At 39.2% G+C, this 21,513-nt stretch overlaps 1 protein-coding gene across 1 annotated transcript in view; it reads right to left on the bottom strand.

Annotated features, from left to right (window-relative positions):
* PRORP (protein only RNase P catalytic subunit) overlaps positions 1-21,513 on the bottom strand; it is a 53,081-nt gene that overhangs the window by 27,531 nt on the left and 4,037 nt on the right. The window contains exons 3-5 of the mRNA XM_075103348.1: positions 21,056-21,103; positions 15,507-15,639; positions 1,549-1,656 (exon numbers count right to left, since the gene is read on the bottom strand). Coding sequence (XP_074959449.1) covers positions 1,549-1,656; positions 15,507-15,639; positions 21,056-21,103 — 289 coding nt within the window. The remainder of the gene's footprint in view (positions 1-1,548; positions 1,657-15,506; positions 15,640-21,055; positions 21,104-21,513) is intronic.

The raw sequence follows: 21,513 nt of genomic DNA, 5'->3' as shown, positions 1-21,513 counted from the left end.
AAGGTAAATAGGGTGAGCCCAAGTAACTGTTCTGTTGTGCAGGACGGAAACACAGATCTTCCCCCAAATCCTCGTAATCTGTAAATACCTGGGATTCAAGAGATATCTGACCTGTATCTATATGGACTAACCTAAATGGAAAGTTGATGCCTTCAATATGGTCCTTCTGGAGCTCCCTGGCATCATGGATGCCAAAGCCCTCCCTATACAGCAGAAGCTAAGGAAGAACTCAAAGGCAGTTTATGCTGCTCAGCATGCTAATACCTCGTAATAATATTTCTGATCAGAAATCACCAGTAATTACCCTGCAAAGCCAGGCTGGCTGTTTTCTCCATTGCTTCCAGCTTTTACGAAACATTCAGGATCCTGTTCAGAGTTCCCACGCTGGGACAGGCACACTGAGGAAGGAGGTTAATTTCTCTTCCCCTTCTTGGGCAGCATAGATCTATCTTTCTAAGTCTTAAAATGTTGTGACACTACATGGTGCCTGGGATTCTTCTCAGATAATCCACACTTCCTCCCTGATCCCATGTAAACAACTTGTAAACTTCCTTTTCTGTTTTCATAGTAAGGAAAGTACCCTCTTCGTGAGCCACTATCTCCTGAAACTTCACTGCAGCTCTCAAACAAACATCTTTCAGCAAGTTATCTAACCTCCCTAGCTCAGCTGCTTTTATCTACACATACGAAATCATATCCTGCTTCTTAAGAGTAGTTTTAAAGTAGTTCTTAGAACAAAAAAGTATTTCTTGTAATTACTAGAAATAAATTACTTCCTTGATTATCAAGCTCATTTATAACTTAGTTTTAATTTCAAGAGCATGAAAATTTAAATTCTGGCTTTGGACTATATATGAGCAGCTACTTCATTATTCTTAATTTAAACTAAGTATTTGATTGACAAAAAAAACCCCAAACCAACCAAAAAACACCTTAAGCCATTTCTGAGTGAAATGCTACAGGGGAGTCCAAGAATTCTCAAAAATAGGTATTGGTAAAAAAGCAGTACTATTCTTCTAAAATCACCAAGTGGAAAGAACTGGAGCCAGTTTGAGCTGCCCTTCTAAGAACAGGACTCAAATGCTTAAGGTAATAGGAAGTGAAATAAAATTTAAACTTGTACAGGATGTAGTCTGAACTAAGACAGGCGTTGTTTTAAGAAGAACTCTTGCCAGCATAACTACATTAGACCAGATTTTCTATGGTAGATTTACTCTGTTCCCCAAAATCCCCATTATTATGAAAACATACACAGTCACACAACATATGCCTTAATAATGTTATTATCAATAACTTACCTGTAACTATGATCACTGCATACACAGGGAAATTTAGGTATGATTAACAGTCAAATATGAAAGAAGTACCACCTTCCCACTGATCATTTTTAGTTTGTGTAGTCTAAATAATGCTTCAAACTTAATTGTAACATGCTACAAAAATGTTTGATCAGCTTCTCAAGAGGATAAGTAATAATGAGGCACTAATTATTTTACAATCAGCCTAAGCATACACAAAACTCTCAATGAATATTTAACAAGCACTTACATTTTCACACTGCATCTTTCTGGGTTTTATGTGGGAAACATTGAGTCCATCAATAACAATATCAAACGGAAATCGATTTTCCACAAATGTTTGAAAGGCTTCAAATTCCTGAAATAAATAAATAAACAAACAGGGGGGAAGAATATGTTGAGTTTAACAGAAACAGCTTTCATTCAGTTCTTATTAAAAAAAGAAACAAAGCCTAAATCTCTCTCTTTTCCTTAGTTGGCTACATTTCACATGTTCACTCGCGTATTTGCTAAAAAAATAATAATTAAAAACCCCCTTTAAAATCCTGAAGTGCTGCAGTGGATAGTTCCAATGTAATTTTAAATTGCATTACAACTGAAAACCAAAACTTCACAGCCATCCAGGTTTTCAAAATTATAATACAAACTCAAACTGTACACTTCTATAAAGATACATGCTATAGTCATTGTTACACAACAGCTGCAAGACAAAGCAAGTTCACATAGGTTGTGACACTATCGCTAACTCTCAACATTTCCAAATGTAAAATAAGCATTATATTTAGTTTCTCTGTAAGAATTCTGGAATCTCTGTATGCCAGTCTTTGGATAACAGACCTTTATTTAAATCAACATGCACTTAGAAACACAGCACTCCATTTGTGAGAAATACACAGCTTTAAAGCTACTAAAACAATGAAATTTCTTACTAGGTCAGAAATACACTGATTGAGCAAACCAACAGCATTCAGCCAGTTTTTCCAAGAGAAAGAAAACCACAATTGCTTTAGGCTTGAGACTCCACAGGAGGAGGACAAAATACAAAGGAATAATAAAATCTTCAGAAATTCCCCCCTTGATTTTTGAGGAAAGATTTAGTGTTTTTAGCAGACACTTGCATTAGATTTCTACTTCCTGCTTCTGACTGTTTTTAATAGGCACAGGAACCCTAATTCATCCTGGTGGGCAGTGACCTTGTTTTATAAATTACCTTTCTAGTAACAGGCAAGATTTATTTATCAGGTAATAGAGGTTTCACAGTCCAAGGCTATAAATGAACTTTCATAGGAACTCCAAACAATTGCAAATTTCATGCCTTCTGCTCACAATTCAAGAAGTACTTTTCTAATCTTGCCTTCTCCCATGTAGCCATATAGCAATACCTAAGAAAAAATGTCCCATCAGCACCCAAACAAAAACCTATACAGCACGTACAATTCTTTCTTGGAGAAAGAAACGAAAGAAAGAATGTATTTGTTCAGAAAATACATTGCTGTCAGGCAGCAACAAATGATCACAAACTGCAGATTTAGTCAGAATGCTTATGACAAATTATTTTAGGAAAAGGGTTCCTTGTATTAAGAGTAAAAACCAAGCAAATGAGATAAGGATATCTCACTCAGATGTTAAAATTTCAGGTAGAATTTCCAAGTGAACAGAGGGGTACTGGTCAAAAGCACACTGACGAGAACACAGACAACACAGGGCTCAGTCTAGCACCACCAGAATCAACTGCCTTTTTTGTGATCTTTCATTTCTCCATGGCTTAAATAAATGTTATTACTGAGAAAGTATAAAAAGCTGAGCAAGAAAATTATCATCTCAAAGAAAAAGAAATTGTTGGCACTTGTGAAGTGTTTCCCCCTGTGCTCCCAGTCCCAATCTTAATGTATTTTATATAGATGAATAAATACTTTCATTGCCGTCTGAAAGGGACACCAAGACTTAGAAAGGAAGTCACTAGGCAGAGGCAGTGGCAGGGAGCGGGAAGAGAAACAAATGCAAAACCAGACAACAAGGATTCCTTCTGGACTTATGCCATCCTGTGGACTTCCCCATGGTTCAAAATCAGATGAGTCATCACTGTAATACTGGATGGCCATCTGAAATGTGGGGAAGATAAGAAGGAAGACACACACAGACCAAATGAAGGTAAAATAGGAGAGTTCTGAGACAAAGATGAGCGCAATGGAAAAGACAAAAGAAAGTGGAAGGAGGTGAAAATGCATGGTAAACAATCCCATAGAGTGTAATTTTCCTAATGCCAGCATTATTTGAAGTAACATGGTTACAGTCAAGTAGGTATTTTTATAAAGTATAATGTACATGTAATCTTGTCTTCAAGGGCTTGGTTCAACAGAAACCAAACACTTCATTGAGAATTTGTAAATTTGTATATTAACTGAAGTGACAATAGTTCTAGAGTGGTTCCTGGAGGGATGGGTTTTCCCTGACAGGCAGAGCAAAGTTAAAGGAACGCCACAGCACGAGTTGGAGAGCAGCAGAGGAGTTCAGTGGGTCAGCGCTCCCCTCTGCCCACTCTGCTTGGCTCCCGCTCCTCTCCCAGCACAGCAGATGGAGCAGGAGCTGCCAGGAGGGTTCTGCTGAGAGGCACCAGGTAAGTTCAGCACCTTTCAGAAGCCAGCTCCTGGCTCTCTGGGGTTTACTTTTGGAGCTGGGGAGAAGCTGCAGCCTTTTCAGTGTCATTCCCTTGGCCACCCCACATTTCCCAGCCATCTCCTCCTGGCCACATCTCCTACTCCGTTCTCAACAGATGCCTGACAGCATGCCCCTGCCAGACTCCCAAATCTGCTCAATTGTTTTGCCTCACTACCAGTAAACTGTGCAATACAGTAGGGAGAGAAGGTTTGGTGCCACAGGAGACTTATCCACACAGGGAGATAGGAGTTAATAGCAGAATAAATGCAGAAGACAAATGGCCAAGTTTAATTTCTGTCACCAAATACAGAAGACTCCAGTAAAAAGCCTTAGACACACTGAAAATCCCCACAGATCTGTTAATTTTCTCCTTACCACCCCTATTTCCCCAGCAACACAAAACAGCAATCCTTTCCTTTTCCAGAAAAAAAACTACATAAAGAACCACAAAGAAGAGCCAGATCTGCTCCCCTGAGAGACAGTTTTTGAGCCGCCATATTTCCCATCCTCTTCGGACACGGGGAAGGAAAAGGGCAAAGCCCGGGAATAAGCAGCAGGCTACGTCATCCAGATGCAGAACAAAAGGTTACTCAAATGTACACAGACTTACACTGTAAGAGAGAAAGTATAAAATTCAAAGGATGGTGATCTTTCAAAGATCAGGATTTATCTGGATTTTATGCAAATCCTAGCTGCAGCCACAGTAATAAAGAGATGATTCACCCACAATTCTCTGAAGATATCCCCCTCACTAGCCAACTGTAAGAAGAAATTGAAGATTTTCTTTATAAGCAGTAAATGAAGTAGAGCACAGCTGCAGCTAGGATACAGCTGATCAAGAGAAGCCAGACACAATAATCATCAGTGCAGTACAACGATAATGTGAAGGTTGGTTTAGGCAAAAAGAAGTGAGCTACTCACACAGGCTTCCCTTTCCAAATGGAGGATGCAGTGCATGATCTATATAAAGCCCTGCGTATGCCACAGGAATGTTTACATGGAAACTTCCTGCTGAACATGACGAGGGGCACTTCTGATGAACCCCTTCAACAAGCAGTGAAACATCTCTCTCTCTCAGTAAGAGCACCGAAACAAACACAGCAAACCTTACGCTGATTTCTACCTTCCTACTGGGTTAATCTCACAAAGTTTCTGAGAAAAAGTCCATTCTCCTAGCCTTGGAAACACTACACAAACTCGCTTCAACAGAGTTGGCAATTGAAGGGACAGAATTTTAAAACCACATTCAGCATTGCTTATTGACATGACTCTCCTAACACTTGGGAGCCACAGGAAAGTGTTGCAATGCAGCAAGGCTGTTACCTCACTTCAAGACTTCCCCCAGCAGCCCATGCACCGTGTGAACACACCTCCCTGCAACAGGTATATGTGCAATGCAGCAGGGTGCTCAAGGCAGGCTCCAGTGATACCCTGTTTCACACCACATACAAAAGAAAAGGGAATTTTAAAAAAACCCACCTGATTTCATTCATTGCCTAGCTGGGAACATGGGGGAATGCCAAAGATACAACTGTCAGAAATGATTCACTGCGCCTTCTACTAAGAAAACTTACCTTTGCAAATGAACATCACACTGACTAAATCAATTTGGAAGAGCCAGCCATAACAAACCCATGACGAAATGTATCTTGATGTGAAGAATTAAAGACATTTAAAATAATTTTTTGTTTAACCACTAGGGTGTGGGTGGCTGAAGTCCATTCATATCTCATTAAAAGCACAAAACTCTTGCATTTTTTTTGGTATTCCATACCAGCTGGATGGCTTATGCGCTATTTCACCATCATTTTATACTGATATGTACTGGTGCTGCCACAGAGAGAGGGGTTTCTACCTTCTCCTTCCCCTCAGCCATTAATTCCTAGCCTCGCCCACTCCTCTACCTATACACACATGTTTGTTGGCGCAAGAGGAAAGACTGAAGTGGCTGAACTGAGCCAATATAACAGTCTTTAGCCTTCACCAGTCCCCCTGTTTAGGTCAGAGCACAGAGGGTTTGTAATTAAATGAGTATTATGAAATAATTTTAAAGTATGTAACAGATTAAGAGTATGACAAGCTTCAGGTCACAGAAAGGTTAGATCACTTGAGCATTTTTCTCCTCAAGTCTAAATGGGAAATATGTTGGCAACTAAAATAAAAATTGCTCAAATTCTTCAACAGTCCAAAATATTTACTGATCTAAATGCCAAAAAACAAAGTAATATAACATACAAAGGAGACGCATGATCAAATCCATAGAGGATTTTTAAATACAGGAAAGGCTGTTATGTTCATGCCAACACATGGAATTTGAAAAAAAGGAAAAAGAAAAAAAAAACCACCAAAACCTATTAAAATCACTGCAGAAAGGGCTGCTTGTCACTTCTTCTAAACAATAAAGTTTATGCTCACTCATCAGAAATGGTGGAGACACACTAAAGTCAAACTAAAAAGTGCAAAACTACAGTATTCAACATATATTGTTTCCAGGAGCATTCACAATAGTTTAAGTTTTGTACAAGAGAAAAAGCAGGGCTTCCCCCTCCGTATTAAATGACGATATATTCAAGTGCAAAGAAAGAACAATTTTAATTAGCAGAATGTTATACTGCACTTAAATATTACAACTCTACCCTTATTATCCAACAGGGTGTTTTTTAGCACTGTAAGAGCAGCTTTTAGAGAAGTGAAAACATTCACTTTTAACAGTTTCAAAAAGTGATGGGGGTTGCTTTGTTTTCAGCAATGTTTCTTGGTATCAGAGGAAAAACACAGGAATGAGAGTGTGAGAAAAAATTCGGCTGTCAAACTGAAATCCAGCCAATTTTTTTAAGGTGCCTTGTTGAAGTACTCTTAAATCTGTTTGTTACATGCCTGAAGGGTTTGAATACTTCCCCCACAGTTTCCAAGCTTGGAAATCCCCTTCGAACCCTTATAAGCAGGAAGGCTTTTCTCAGTATTGTCTATGTTATCACTATGTACTCTGGATTGCAACAATTTGTTTGCCCTCTGTTATATGCCCAGTGAACAAATAATCCAGGAGTCACAAACTCCTGTGGCTGTAGCTTTCAGAGATACTGTCACAAACAGAAAAGTACTTGCAGGCACATTGACAACCTGGCTGAGGTGTGCTTTGCGCTGCCTATTCATACTCCTCCATCAACAGCAGGCAGTGTCATTGCAGGACTTGTTCTTGCCTGCCCACACCAGACAGCAGAGGGTCACTTATAAAGCCAATGCAAAACTTGGACCTCAACAATCCAGGCAGCACACTTCTGAAACATCCTTCCTGAGCATACTTAATATGGAGGGATGAACAAGCTGTTTGTGCTGTTGTCCTCAGTGGAAAAATGCCCTCATCTTTGCAAGGCTGCCATCACAAATACAAGAGTATAGAAATGGACCATACGAAGCTTTCTTTCAAAACAAACAAACAAAAAACCTTGCAAAGGCAGAAATATTTTGAATTCACAGTGCTTTCAAAATGAAAAACACTATTTTGGAACCATTGCATCTTAGGGCAAACCACCTAATGAAATGTTAAACCAGGAAAAGATTGACTTGAATGCTTAAATACAATGTAACGGGCATTATAGGAAGACAGTGCAATAATATAAAAGCAATGCATCATGAACTTTATAAAAAAGACAACGTCCGAAGTAAGCGAGGCAGACTAGCACTGAACTACAGACAGTCCATACATCCATGTGAAAAAATGCTACATGAATATCAGCCAGCCAGATATACCTCCATGCTGCTTTCTCTGCTATGCTGGTACGGATGTTTTGAAGCAAATCTTAACAAGGAACCAATCTAGCTGAAAAAACACACACAAGAAAACAAAACATGATTTTGTCATCTAGGTTTGTGCCCTGCTTACCACGGGGCTGTGCTCCCTTTTTTCCTGGCACACTTGCAGGGGCCAAAGGGGGCAGGAATGAGCAGCTGGCAGGGTGGTAAGGTTTAAAGTCACACTGCAACCAAATGCTTACACTAAGATTTGCAATCTCAAAAGAAACAGCAACTGTTCTGGGGGACAGAATGGCTCCACATGTTCTACTCCTATTTTAGTATATCTAGAAACAATCCAGAGAATTATAAACCTATGCACCCAGCATCTGTACACCTGTAATATAGTTGAACCGATCACTAGAAATTGTGCAAATCCTCTAGAATAATATGATCTGGTAGAATTTAATGTGCGCATCTTATGCAAAAGAGTAGCTCTAACACTTCTTTCCTTGTGTCAAAGAAGAAGTAGGTAAAATAGAACCAGATGGCATGAATTCGATTTTCAAAAAAACCTGACACAAGACTTCATAACAAATTACTAAAACACTGAACTAGTTATAGCATTAAAAAAAAGGCAGAAAAGAAAAAACAAAGGGTAATGATAAAAATTAGCAGCATCTTTCAAAGTTCTGTACTAATTCCAATATATATGAAATACTTTACAGATATTTAGGAAAGGGGATAGCACAGAAGAAGCCAAACCAATGATGAATACAAAACCAAATTAAATTTAGCATCAGAAAAATGAAATTATGCATAATGTAGGAAGAAAGTACACTCATATTTTACAGATTTCTGGAGGAACTGTATCAACTTAAATGATCATCATAGTGTAATAAAAACATCTGCTCAGATTGCTGATGTTCTAAAACAAACCTAATTAAATCCGAAGAGATAAGGCATTGGATAGATAACATGAAATTATTACAACTTGTTAAGCTATTCTAATTATCATAAATTATAATGAAGCCCTATACTAGACCATTCCACATAGGCCTCTGCAGCATCAGAACAATCTGTCTTTGACCACAGGTGGAGACCAGCTCCTCAACTTAGAAGGACCTTTGGTAACGCACCAAAGGACCAAATAGTAAAGGACCATTCGATAATGCTTAAGTTCCAAGAGGTAACATTTCAAAGTATCTTAAACCAACATGTGCTTACACTAATTTTACTTTAGAAGTATTAGCACAGAACTTAGCAATATTCAGAGACAGTGAACACTTAAAAAAAGAATGGTAGTGTATGCAGTCTGCATTACATAACCATGTCTCAAGACCCTACTTAATGGAATGCGTGAGCTGCAAGTAAAGGACTGTGTGTCCAAGAAGTTCCTGATAAAATAATCTCCTGAAAAATCAGCTACTCAAATAATTCAGATTATTTTAATTCTTTCGTTAGAAGTTACTGTTCTGACTTCATGTTTATGGTCCTGTCTGCCTCTGAGCAGCTAACGAACAGGAAAAAAGAAATACTTTATCAAGGTATGCCATTCTTAAATCCTGGTGAAATTATTCAGTTTCTTCTATTTCTCTCTATTTCTTCTTATACATTCTAGCTAATGTAAGGAAGATACAGAACTGAGAAAAATCACTGCATCAGCAAACCACATTTGTATTTTCCTTAGCAAGATCTTCAGATAACGTACAGTGGAAACAAGGTAAGGTTAGCAACTGTATTTTAAACAAGCAACTAGCGTTCAAAAAACAAAAATTAGAACCAGATAACCAGATTTTTCTTACTGAATTGCACTAACTGCAATATGAAGAATCTATCATGTTAGGAGAATTTCCAAATACAGAGGTGACAAAGTGGCAGTTTAAAAAGACTGTGGAGGACAACCAAAGAGGTTTAGACAGTGGATTGGAAGAAAAGAGTATTCTTGTGTTGCAGGGTGGCCTAATTTTGCTGCATAACCATTTGATGGCAAAGGAGACCAAGTGATCTGGACAAAATCCCAAGTCATTTCTTGCTAGACGAATCGAGAAAATGAGGACTGTGGACCACCCCAGATGATCTGACCCACGCCTAAGAAAGATTCTCTAACACTGAGGTAATTGACAGAAAGAAATATGCGCTGAATTTATGTCTTCATCCAGATCTATTTCATGCTGCTAAAGAAGCAGCTAAGTCTTTTATGCTCCTGCCAAAAGACTCTCTGCGCTTCTGTTTGCTTCCTTAGAAAGAAGAAACCTTAGAAAAAATCCCAGCTGCCTTTGTCTCTCACCACCAATTTCCCATTTGGTCTCCCCTCTTCCCCTCCTTTTCCTTCCTCCCAGAAAGTTCCCTCCTCTCTAGCAGATCATATCACAAAAGGAGTGTAACAATCCACCCTGAATTAAATGGAGGCAGGATAAAGACTGCAGTGCACTCCGACTCTGAGCACTCTACTACTGCAATTGTCTCAACAACTGCCATAAACCATTACTTGTCTTTATTCTGTGCCTACTAGACCTACAAGACTGAGTAGTGTACCAAGCTCTAAGGCTAGTATTCTCTCTAACCCCCAAACTAACTCTAGTTCTAGCCAAACCACTGCAACTGAAACAAACTCACAGCTAATCCTGAGCCCCACTCAGACAAGCTCTCTATCCTTGTGGATGTTACAAGATCCAGCAGCAAACCTGGTTCTTAAGGCAACGCAGGATTCTGCCCCACTAAATACTAACCTTACCCTGACAGAGTCCAGTTGCCAATATTTAGCAGAGATCTGAAAACAAACAAAAAAAAGCAGCTGTTCAACCCTATCTGCAAATGTTGTCTCATCTTTGTAGGCGTCCCTAGACCTATGACTGCACATCCTCATGATCCAGGAGTCTTCAAGCTTGATAACAGTGTATTTAATTCTAATTGCAATACTAACCCTATCCTTATCTACAAGCTATCCTTCCCATAACTAAAAATTAGCCACAAGGCAACAACTTAGTCATTGATCTGCTATTCTGCAAGACCTGTAGAATTAAACTGTTCAGCACTGGCCATCCTATAATCAAACAATAGCTGTAAGCAAGTTTTTTGATCAGTGTTGTTGCAGACTAGATAACATGTTTGTCCTTACCGATGCCACCTCTAATTTAATGCTCTGGCCTAATCTCAGCCATATTAAGCAAGTGCTTAAAGCATTTTAACGCTCAAATATCAACTCTTACCCTAGTCTTAGTCATAGCCCAACACCAACACGCACCCAAAAGGCTACCAATAAGCCCTTCATCTCCACCGGCATTAGCTCTCACTCAATCCTAATGAACCTGTAAGACTCCAGAAAGAACTTAAGTTCTCTGGCACCTGCTATCCAAAACACTAATCCCCAAACACCACACTTTCAGGACTTTCTAGATTCAGCAATAACAGGTTCTTCCATCCTTGCCATCCTGAACCCCAGCCTACCTACAAGCCAGTGGCTCATACCCATCCAAAAATTAAGTCGTAACTTGCTTATCTAAGCCAACCTCAGCATTCATCCTACTCTAGGCCTCAGGAGAGGAGAGGAGGCATTGTGGGAAAGGGAACAAGCAAGCTCAGAAATCTCTACCATCTTGAAGGTTAGGCTTAGCCCTATTCCTAACCCTCACTACAGCTCACCACCCTTACATTCCTCTCCAGAACTAACAGAAAGCTTTCAGCCCATGATGGCATCAGAAGGATTTTCATCCTGCCAGCACAGAACTTGCAGAAGTTCTAGCTCTGAATCCAATTGCCCTCATTTTAAACTGAACCCTAGCAAAGTGACACCCCACCCCAAACTGACAAGCGGACTTTCAGTCATTCCCACCCAAGAAGAAACCACAGGAACTGTTCTTGCCCAAACCTGCCCCCATCCCAGTGCAAGGGGCTTTGCAGCATTCACCAACATGCCAAGTTCTTGCACTCCTACTGCAGAAGACAGACACTTAACTGGGAACCTGAACCCTTTGCTGCAGTGCGGCACATATCTGGGAGGGAAGGGGGCACATGAACCCATGGGAGAAATTCCACCCAGCCTTCTTCTTCCTTCCATATTTCCTCCTGTCAGAAAGTTCTTTGCTCCCTGGCAGTGGCAGGGAAGAGGTAACATATATGGGAATAGAGGTAGAGGAGGTGAATGGCACACATTGCCTGGGCTGCAGCACGTAGCACTGTGCACACAGTATCAACTCTTTGCTGGGAAAGGGTTTTCTCCTCTTCAGCCTCTGATCTTCTCAGGGGACACAGCAGGCCTAACTGAATTAGCCAGCCTTCTCTTTCTCCCTGGGCTCAGGCAAAGAAGCCATGACATCCAGGTGCAAGATGGACAGCCATAATCACCCAGGCATCTCAGGGCAGGCGAGGGTAGCTCATCTTGGAAACAGCTCAAGTACAGGCAATTTAGCTGACTTTGACCACAAGTTTAGAGTCAACAAAGCAGGTAGAAGAATGAGAAGGTCACATTGGAAGTTGGGAGTTAAGGCTTTGCCAGATGGGGTTATGGTAGACTGTCAGACACAATTTTCTTAGAGTCTGGAGTACACAGGAGTTTTGGAAGTAATAAACTACTCCATTCAGGAACAGGATTGACATATACCACATATGGCTTTGGGGCAAATCATGGAGTTGGGGAAATGTGTATGTGGAAGGAGAACCAAAGCATTATAGAAAAGAAAAAGCATCAATCTAAAAGTAGGAGAGTGAGCTTTATTTTCAAGGCTCCTTGGAAACAGCACAACCTCATTCAGTTGCAAAAACAACACAGAGATGAATGGGTCACTTCCTTTTCCCCCTCTAGATTCTAGAAGAATATGTAAAACCCCTTTACACACTTAGCCCAGATCTAGTGTGGGGACTTTACATGCCCCAAAACCCATCTATTCCTGCCTTGACAGCACATACACATCCCCCATGTGCTTCCTTCCCCCTGTACAACAGTCCTTTCAGCCTTATCAGGGGTATGAAATTGCCATGAAGGGAATGAGATTACTGCATTTTCGTATTTGAGAGAAACACCTGGGAGCTGCTGCAACACTACAGTCATCATAGCAGAAGCTGAATACTGCCTCTCAGTATACCAATTATAACATCTTGGGCCCAATGGCAGAGCTCCCAATTAAATGCAGCCAGAGTAAACAGGCATCCAACTGAAAACATCATATAGATATTGGTACAAAAGGTGACAGTCTTGTTACAATTGTTTTCTTTCTACAGCAGCCTGCAAGGTTGCAGCTCGCTATATTAGATCATCATATGACATCCTAATAGACCATTCAGTAGTTGTGTGTAGAAATCTGAATTGGTGTCTATTTTTAATGTGGTATTTCCTTATCACAGATAATCAGTTTTATAGTTCATGCAAGCCATCATTTCAACATATTTGTAAATAGTGTTCACTACCATTCTGATATACAAACCCAAGTTGTTTGATTTTCTTTCCTAAAACTAATTATAAAAAAGATTTTTTTTTAAATCACAGCACAACAGACTACTTTTGGGGGATCCTCAACAAACCAAATCTTTGCTCCTAATTTTCTATTCTGATCGCACTTATTCTTAAGTGAGAGAAATAAAATCAAATAAAGCAATGATACTGTTGCAAAAGTAAGACATATGACAAAATTATTCCTCAGTAGGAAAAAAAAAATATTCCAAATGCATGACATATTCAGTTTGAAACATTGTTGGAAAAAAATGTTTAGAGCTCAAAGCAACTCAGACTGTTTCCCTGAATAATCATTTCATTGCAAGAAACACGGATGCTCTGAAGAAAACTAATTAGGAGTAAAGAAGGAATAGAAAGCTAAAATGTTTCCTATTTGAATTGTGGCTACTACAAAAAAAGTGACTGACTGGAAAATGGAAACCCCCCCTTCTCATATACTTGCTTGCATCCTATTTTCAGCCACTTCACCTAGTTTCCCCCCTGGAAAACCCTGGCTGCAGGAGAAGTCACACAGTCTGGCATACCTAAAATGGGCAGCATATTTTCATCACCACATCTGCTTTCACAGCACAAAGGCAACTAAAAAGTCCCAAATTTATTTCTAGAAACCTCTGACACATCACGACACTGTTTTGCCTCTGCCCCCACATCCATGCTCAAAATTCACTGAGGGAGCAAACTTTAAGCTGTATGGCCAACAGTAAACACACCAAGTTCATCTCCACTCAGCCTCCTGGTGACTGCCTACCAACAGGGAACTGGAACAAGGTCAGCTTGGAACTAGCAAGTGGGTGGCCCCAGAGTGGTATATGATGGAATTTCAGCTATCACACAGACTAACAAAATCTACTGACATCAAAACTTAAAATAGTGTATTGAGTCTTTGTTTCATTAGATTGCATTCATTTGATCAGTCAGGTTCTCAAACAGGGGGAACATAATTTCCACTACTGCTCAGCTTGGGCACAAATGTCCTGTTACCCAGAACTCCCTTCCTAAATCTCCCTGCCTTCAACTAGTACTGCTCATCTAGCCCTGTGTACTTGACAAATTTGGAGTTTTCAAGCCGCAGTCACCAAAGGGAACAGAAATGAAACTTCACAGACTACACAGTTAACTGGTTAAAGAATTACGAGCTTTGTTGCTGTCGCTGCCTTTAATAAACCAACCTCAACCATAATTTTCACAAAGGCATTTAGAGAACAGATAGAGTTAGTTGTACAATACATCCTTTTGTTTATCTTATAATTTTATATACCAGTAATAATATTATAGAACACCAGTACCCATTAAATACTTAAAATTATTGCTACTTTCAGGATAATTTTACTCTCCTGTACAATTCACAGCTAGATGAGCTAAAAGTCCTGAACTGAGGAGAAAATCTGTGTGGAAATCAGATGTCTGAACAGTAGGCTGCATGTACTACAAGCACCCCAACGCTAACCATTTCAAGTTTCTGTAACTGTTACACATGCACAATGTCTGTGTCTGCAGAAAGCCTGAAGAATTAAACCTGCTGTCCCTTCCCGTATTTTCAGAACTGGTGCAGAACTGAGGTGCCAGCTGCAGCAAAATGACATCAACGCTTAACAAAGGTAAAGCAAAACCACCCTGCGATGTAGCGCGGGCTCCATCTAGCGGAGCTCAGCTTCAATCGGTACCGGTATTGCTGAACCACTAATCTCCACACCAAATGAGTAAGGAATAGAACTGCAATATATTATAGCGTCCAGGAATTATGCCCTCTCATACGTTTACAATGACCTTTGAAAAGCTTCATGCTCCTGATGTATGCTATAATTACAAATATGAAAGCATATCTTTAAAACTGAGGGGTAGTTGCTTGGTTGGTGGGTTGCGAAAGCCAACTGAAGAAAATTATAATTGGTTCTTTATTGTTTCTGGCAAACAGCTGCCCAACTGAAAAATCAAATATTCAGATATGATACTAAACTTAAGAAACACTAGGACTTCTACTTCTTTGCAAGCTCAAAATACTAGATGTCTTATTTTGTTATAGTTACTGTGGTTTATTCCATATTTAAAATTTAGCTTTTGAAGGATTAGAAGATTTCCATACCTTTTAAATTTTTTGATGTAAAAAAAAAATAATCACATTTTAATTATTTCAGTATCCATTAACAGCTGACTGAAAATATAAGAACAAAGACAATATGAAAGTGGTCAAGATTTAGACCCATTTTGTAAACATAACTGAAAAAAATACATAGGATACTACAGTATCTAATGGGCTATTAATGTTTAAAGCAAAGAAAAAAAGATTTGTGGTGTTTTCAAAGTACTCAAACATTAATTGTATATTACCATCCTAGCCAACGAACCCGACAGCGTGCAAGACCTACCTGTGGGCTTGTCTTTCTAAAAGTGTCAGTTCCATGTATCACATCCCTTATTATTCTTTCTCTGAGATTATTATACTCCTCTTCGGTCAGGTCACTATCCTCCAGCTGATGATTGCAAACTGGGCACTGTCCGCTGTAATAATAGTAAAACAAAAAAATAAAAGGATAAAGGCTTTTAAATAAGAAATACCTTAAATTTTTACTAACTTATTGAGTGTATGAGCACAATTCTTTACAAGAACTCCAACACTGTACAATCATCAGAAAATTAATTGCACTCTTTCTGGGATGCATCCAAAACCTACTGAAGTCACTAGAAATGTGATTTAGTGTGATCAGGATCAAAGATTTAACTCTAGAGATGGTTGAGGATTTAGGACTAAAACTCTGCACGAGAACATGGGGGGTGGGGGGAAGTATTTAAATATTTGCCAGCATTTATTTAGGCCTTGAGAGGTCAGGGTTCAATTCCCAGCATTACCACAAACCTCCACATCTGCAATATTTGGAAGTTTCCTGACTACACAGGAAAGTCACCATGGACACATACAGCCCAGATCTCAATATGGGAAAGTCATGCAGTGGCACTGGCCTGGCCAGAGCATAAGAAGTAGCTGTAGGCAGACTAGTTGAAGCTAGCAGATGGGCCACAGAGCCTTGGTCTAGCTATAAATCCATTCCAAAGTGTTATAAGAAAATGTACCAGTGAAATGCTCCACTATTTTGCCACTGACTGCTCCTACAAAAAAGCTAATCAATCTGTGCCTGGTTAATCAAGGATTGGAATAACCAAACCTGTCACAGGTGTAGGAATACCCCCACCCCAAAAAAAAAAAAGTAGTAACACAAATCTGCCATGTAGTTGGAAAAGCAAATAATGAGCAAATCTGCCTTCTTTGTGCCACCTGTCTTTTGATATTGGCCCTTCTTATTTCTAGGCTAAGACTGTTCAGATGTCTCTAAGGCGGTCAAAGTGAACAGACTGAGAGCAGAATGTGACTAAAACAGAAATACTGTTTGCTTTGAAAGCCCTCAGCAATACTAAGAAAACACTGGCACTGTGCGTCTGTATGATGCCCAATTCCACCAGAGTTTTTCTCATATCAGACTGACTGCACCCAAACAGAAAGCAGCTTTACATTGCTATCTCCTGGCAACTAATCACTACTTGTTTCTTTATTGCTAAGAAACTTTAGTTCCTGCTCTGTAGCACAGGCTAAATATCATCACATGAATCTAGGAATGTGGACTGCTGCAGATGAAAGAGCTCTGCAGCTACAGTCACCCAGTGCCATCATTTAGTGTTCATTTCCGAGAGCCAGAAACATCGCTCCATCATGCACAGCTGTGTCAGTAATTGTATGATTCTTTGCAGCACCAGGACAGTTTCCTCTGTCATTCACATTGTCCACTTCTCAGTGCTCCTAGTTTCCCCATTGTAGAGTCAGCAGCTGTGGTGAAAATTGTGGTTCTGCAAATCCTGAATCATAGGTTGTTTTGTCTCTGACACGGACAAGAACTCTCCGTTGATCTGTTCATGCATGTTTTTCATACTAAAAGACCAAAGAGACTAAAAATCCATCATAAAAGATTACAGAACAGAACAATGGGGGACGTGAAAAAACACACCTCAAGCTCTTTAGGTTTCCTCTTCCTCTTTTAGGCACGTCATAGCAGATCCGGAAAAAATTTTCCAGAACAGCATGAGTGAGGCAACACTACAGAGAACACACAGACCCATGCCAGCCAAGAGGCCCAACGATTTTTCTAACCACTCTAGTGCTGCAAAAACTCCCCAGCACTGGGAAAGGCCATCAAAACAAACCACAACCAAGAGAATCATGTCAACTGCTATGGTTGGGAAGCAAAACAAGACAGGCCTAACTTCTGTGGCCACCTCTAGATTTTTGTATGATCCCCAGAACTATACCTTGAGAGAAAGAACAAACCTATTTTTTAGTATCTGGCCTTTTCTGTTGTTTCATGTCCCGCAGCCACGACCTCTGCCCTAACACATAATCTGAAGGAAATCAGACTTGAATTATCATCACTTCCATGTCCCAGTTGTTCATTCTTTCCTTTCCTAGCTGTCTCTTCCATTAGCCCCTATAAACTAAACACATAATCAACTCAATGCACAACTCCATACCCATGTGAAAAATGTATGTCATACATTATTACCATGAACCTCTGGGCCCACCACAAAACCAGCATGTAAGGTGGGGTAACAGTGAGAGAATGAGACAAAACAACCTGCCTCTCTGTGCTTAAATTGTGAACCTTTTGTTTTTCCTAAAAAACTTATCTGAAAGTTTTGCAAATACACTTTCTAAAGACAAAACAATGAACTACAAATATACATAGACTTCATGGGTACACTTCTTGACTTGCATCTCTGATTGTGGGTTAAACCTAGAAATTTTTCCAAGCTTAATTCTTTAGTAACTACATGAAAAAGGAAAAAGAAACGGTCAGATAGGACATTAACATACTCTAAGGAAATTCACGGTCAGTCATGTCTGTTCTCAAATACTTCTGCCAATGATATTAGACATCAGATCCAGCTTGCAATCTTCATCGCCACACCGGACACTCCAGCCACAGTACCAAGAAAAAGCAGAATCTAGTAGCTCCTCCAGCAGGCGATAAAATGACAGTTAGTCTGAATGGGCCTTTGGTTTGTCCTGGCTGACAAGCAATGCTGCTTGCTCCCACTTAAGCTTCTCACATATGCAGGGTGTGTTGCTGATGTTTCACATTTTTCCTTTTTATCATGCTGTGTTCAGAAGCCTATATTCACCCAACTGGGCATAGTTTGAACTGAAGGAGTAACCATTCTTCTCTAAATCCATCCAAATATCTTATTTTCACAAGACCAATCTCAGAACTGAATCACAGGATTTGAGCTTTAAGTGTCAAAATGGAAGGAGTTACTCTCCCCTGGCTACCTCCACAGAGAGATCCTAGAGATGCCAAAGCTAAGACATTGTAATTTTCTAAAACCACAGCAATCAGAAATGTTAAATTCTCCCAACAGTTGATGTCTAGTATACATTAATGCACATACTGGAAGCCAAGACTGCATTAATTGCAATGCTGACAGTGCATTTACTGAATCAAAAGAAGTCACGCATGGAATCACAACAATGGACATTCACTGCTACATACACACAATACACTCCAGTTGTTCAACCCACTGTGGCCACTGCAGCCTTAGCCTACACATTAATATAAGCAATGAGACTGGCTATTCATATACCTGTAAAGTTACCATTAAATACCTCTAATAGCATTAAGGAACTTCACAGTTTGGCAACAGAGGAGAAAGGCCTAACGAATTGTTATGAGACTATTTCAGAATCATTAAGCCTAAACTTTAAGGACCTGTCCCATAGTTAACTTGGATCCTTCTGCAACTACCACTTTCAGATTACTTGGAAAAAACAACTCCCCATATCCCAACAAGTCAACTCACCCAATCACCTGTCAAAAACCAAATCTCCTGAAGCCAGTTGCTTCTTGTGAATTCTCAATATGGATTCCCAAAGGGAGCACAGGCAAAACAGGCACAAGAAACAACCAGCATCTTGCAAGACTGGACTCTTAGTCTGAGTGCTGCTTTTTCACAACCATACCTTTAAAATTATCTTGCAAATTCTGTAACTCCTCATTGATCATTTTAGGATTTCATGCCAAGAAATTCCCACACAAATGGCTTTCACCTCTGCAGGATATATAGCTGTCCTTACAGCTAACTGACCATTTAACTATTTTTTTTGAGATAGATTTGGAGTATCATGGCACCAACATATCAAGCGTGAAGTCAGACATGCTACAGTAATCTGAATGCAGGTTCAAAACTTGAATTGCAGCTTTCTATAGCCAGCTTTGGAAATCCAAAGCTTTTGTAACTCTCAAAGAAAAATAGCCAGCGTTTGTTTGCAGGGGGTTCAAGCTTCTGACTATCAGAGTTCAAAGAAATTAGGAGCTCAGTGCTAGAGGAAGAAAAAAATATCCTGGATTTGAGCATCTTAGATATAACTGCTAGTATTTATACAAAATTGAATAACATATGAATAAGCCTATTAAACTGTCAAAATCAGTTTAGGAAAAAATAGTTCCTCTGGATTTTTTAACTCAAGATTCATGTTTTAAGACATCAGTTATGCCAGCTGCAGAGATGAGTCTAGTCAGGGTCACATGAGTTTCAGAGACACCTTAAGGGCTTTGTCCTTTATGCTTAGAACCAACAAAAAAACTCCACAAAAAAACCCAAAAGAACCAACAAACAGGTTTTTTTATTGCATTTCTGAAATCCTAAGGATCTTTGCTGTCAGCAGCCATTTAATTTAAACAACAAAACTCTTACATTCTTTTTCTTTCCTTGAAACCATTTTAATTTTATTCAAATACTTATCCAAGTAGGCTACCTCAAAATTGTTTATTTCATAATAAAAATGTTCATACAGTTATCACAAAATAACTATAATATAGCACCTTGTCACCACTTTGATCACAGATTCTTAATCTGTGATAAAATGTGAGGTGATCTAAATTAGTTCAGCTCTCAAAGTCTGTAAGAGAGTTTACAGACAGTAAGAAAACAAGCTACCTGTTAACCAAGACAATCAACTTCAGAATTTTAAAACTCTAAAGGCTGAGAAAGGTTGCCTAGAAATTGATTAATTATCATAGTACGGTATAGTAACACATACACTAATACATAATAATAATAATAATAATCTATCGTACAGTGAACAACCCTTACTCTTAGGACCGTGAGTTGTGTTGTTCTTTCCGGGGCTTCAAAAGCAGCAGACTGTATACGTGCTTTTACTTCAGAGTATGCAACACAGTGCATTTTTATAAACCACCAAAAAAACCCATAATCCATTGGAGACATTCTTATAATTAATACCGTTATAGTTGCTAAATTGCTATAAAAACACAGAACGACATTTCAAATAGAATAACATTTAAAATAGGAATTTACAGACATTAAGAAAACTATGCTGCAACAGAAACCCATACCCAAGTTATCCCTGTGAAAACCTAACATAAGAATAATTTTGTCTTTGCTGAAAATTGGGTGGGAAGTGAGAACCCTTCCATCTGTACAAATTAACTGTGATCTGTGAATAGTATCAGTTTTCAAGACGACATCCATTTACACACCAAAGCTGCTCTGTTAAATATCCTGTTAAATGATGGCATTATAAAGTCAACCAAAAAAGTAAGTCTTTAATTACTAAACAGGAACCAACTAAGCCACCCAGTAAAATGGTAGCTCTTAATTTTTCTCTGTGTTTTTCTGTCTTGGCTCTGCATAGTACAACTCCTTTCCAACTGTGCATGTTGGGTCTGGTTTAATGCACAAGAGTTGGAAACCAGAGTTTGGGAAATCATATGTACACAACAAAGGTTCATGTTCTGAAGGATTAAAGTATTTTCTTATACGAGGAAAGCTATTTTTCATATTTTCAAAAGAAGAGTTCAAGACAGAATAATCAAAGACAATGTCTCACTTTTAAATAAAATGTGGTATTTACCTGTCTTTAATGTTGGTCAGGTGTCCTCTCCAGTTCCCTCCTGGTATACTAATATGTACACAGGGAAAGATAAATAAAAACATTAGATTCTTATTTAACAGTGCCTGAATTACAGATAAAGAATAATGCTAGTTTCGTCAACATTTAGAAATAGAAGACCAATCATTTACCCCCAAAGAAATAATACAAAGATTCCTATACAATTTAGCAATGCCTGAAAATATTATATAAAGAATCAGCATTTAACAACATTCAGAGAACTAACACAATCAACTTCCCATTTATGCTGTCCCCAAATATTAAGAACCATACAAACAATCAGGCTGCACTGACAGTTTTTAAGTTGCTGCCCTATACACCCATAAAGCACCTCAGAAGCCAGATAAGAAAGCAGGAATCAAGACTTCTATGCAGATGTCATCCTGAGAGATTATGAAAGATATGCTCGTACCAAAATG

This window comes from Phalacrocorax aristotelis, chromosome 9 (assembly GCF_949628215.1).
Source record: "Phalacrocorax aristotelis chromosome 9, bGulAri2.1, whole genome shotgun sequence".
Classification (NCBI taxonomy): domain Eukaryota; kingdom Metazoa; phylum Chordata; class Aves; order Suliformes; family Phalacrocoracidae; genus Phalacrocorax; species Phalacrocorax aristotelis.
The sequence above is the reverse complement of the archived record's forward strand: the minus strand, read 5'-3'. Positions and strand labels throughout refer to the sequence as shown.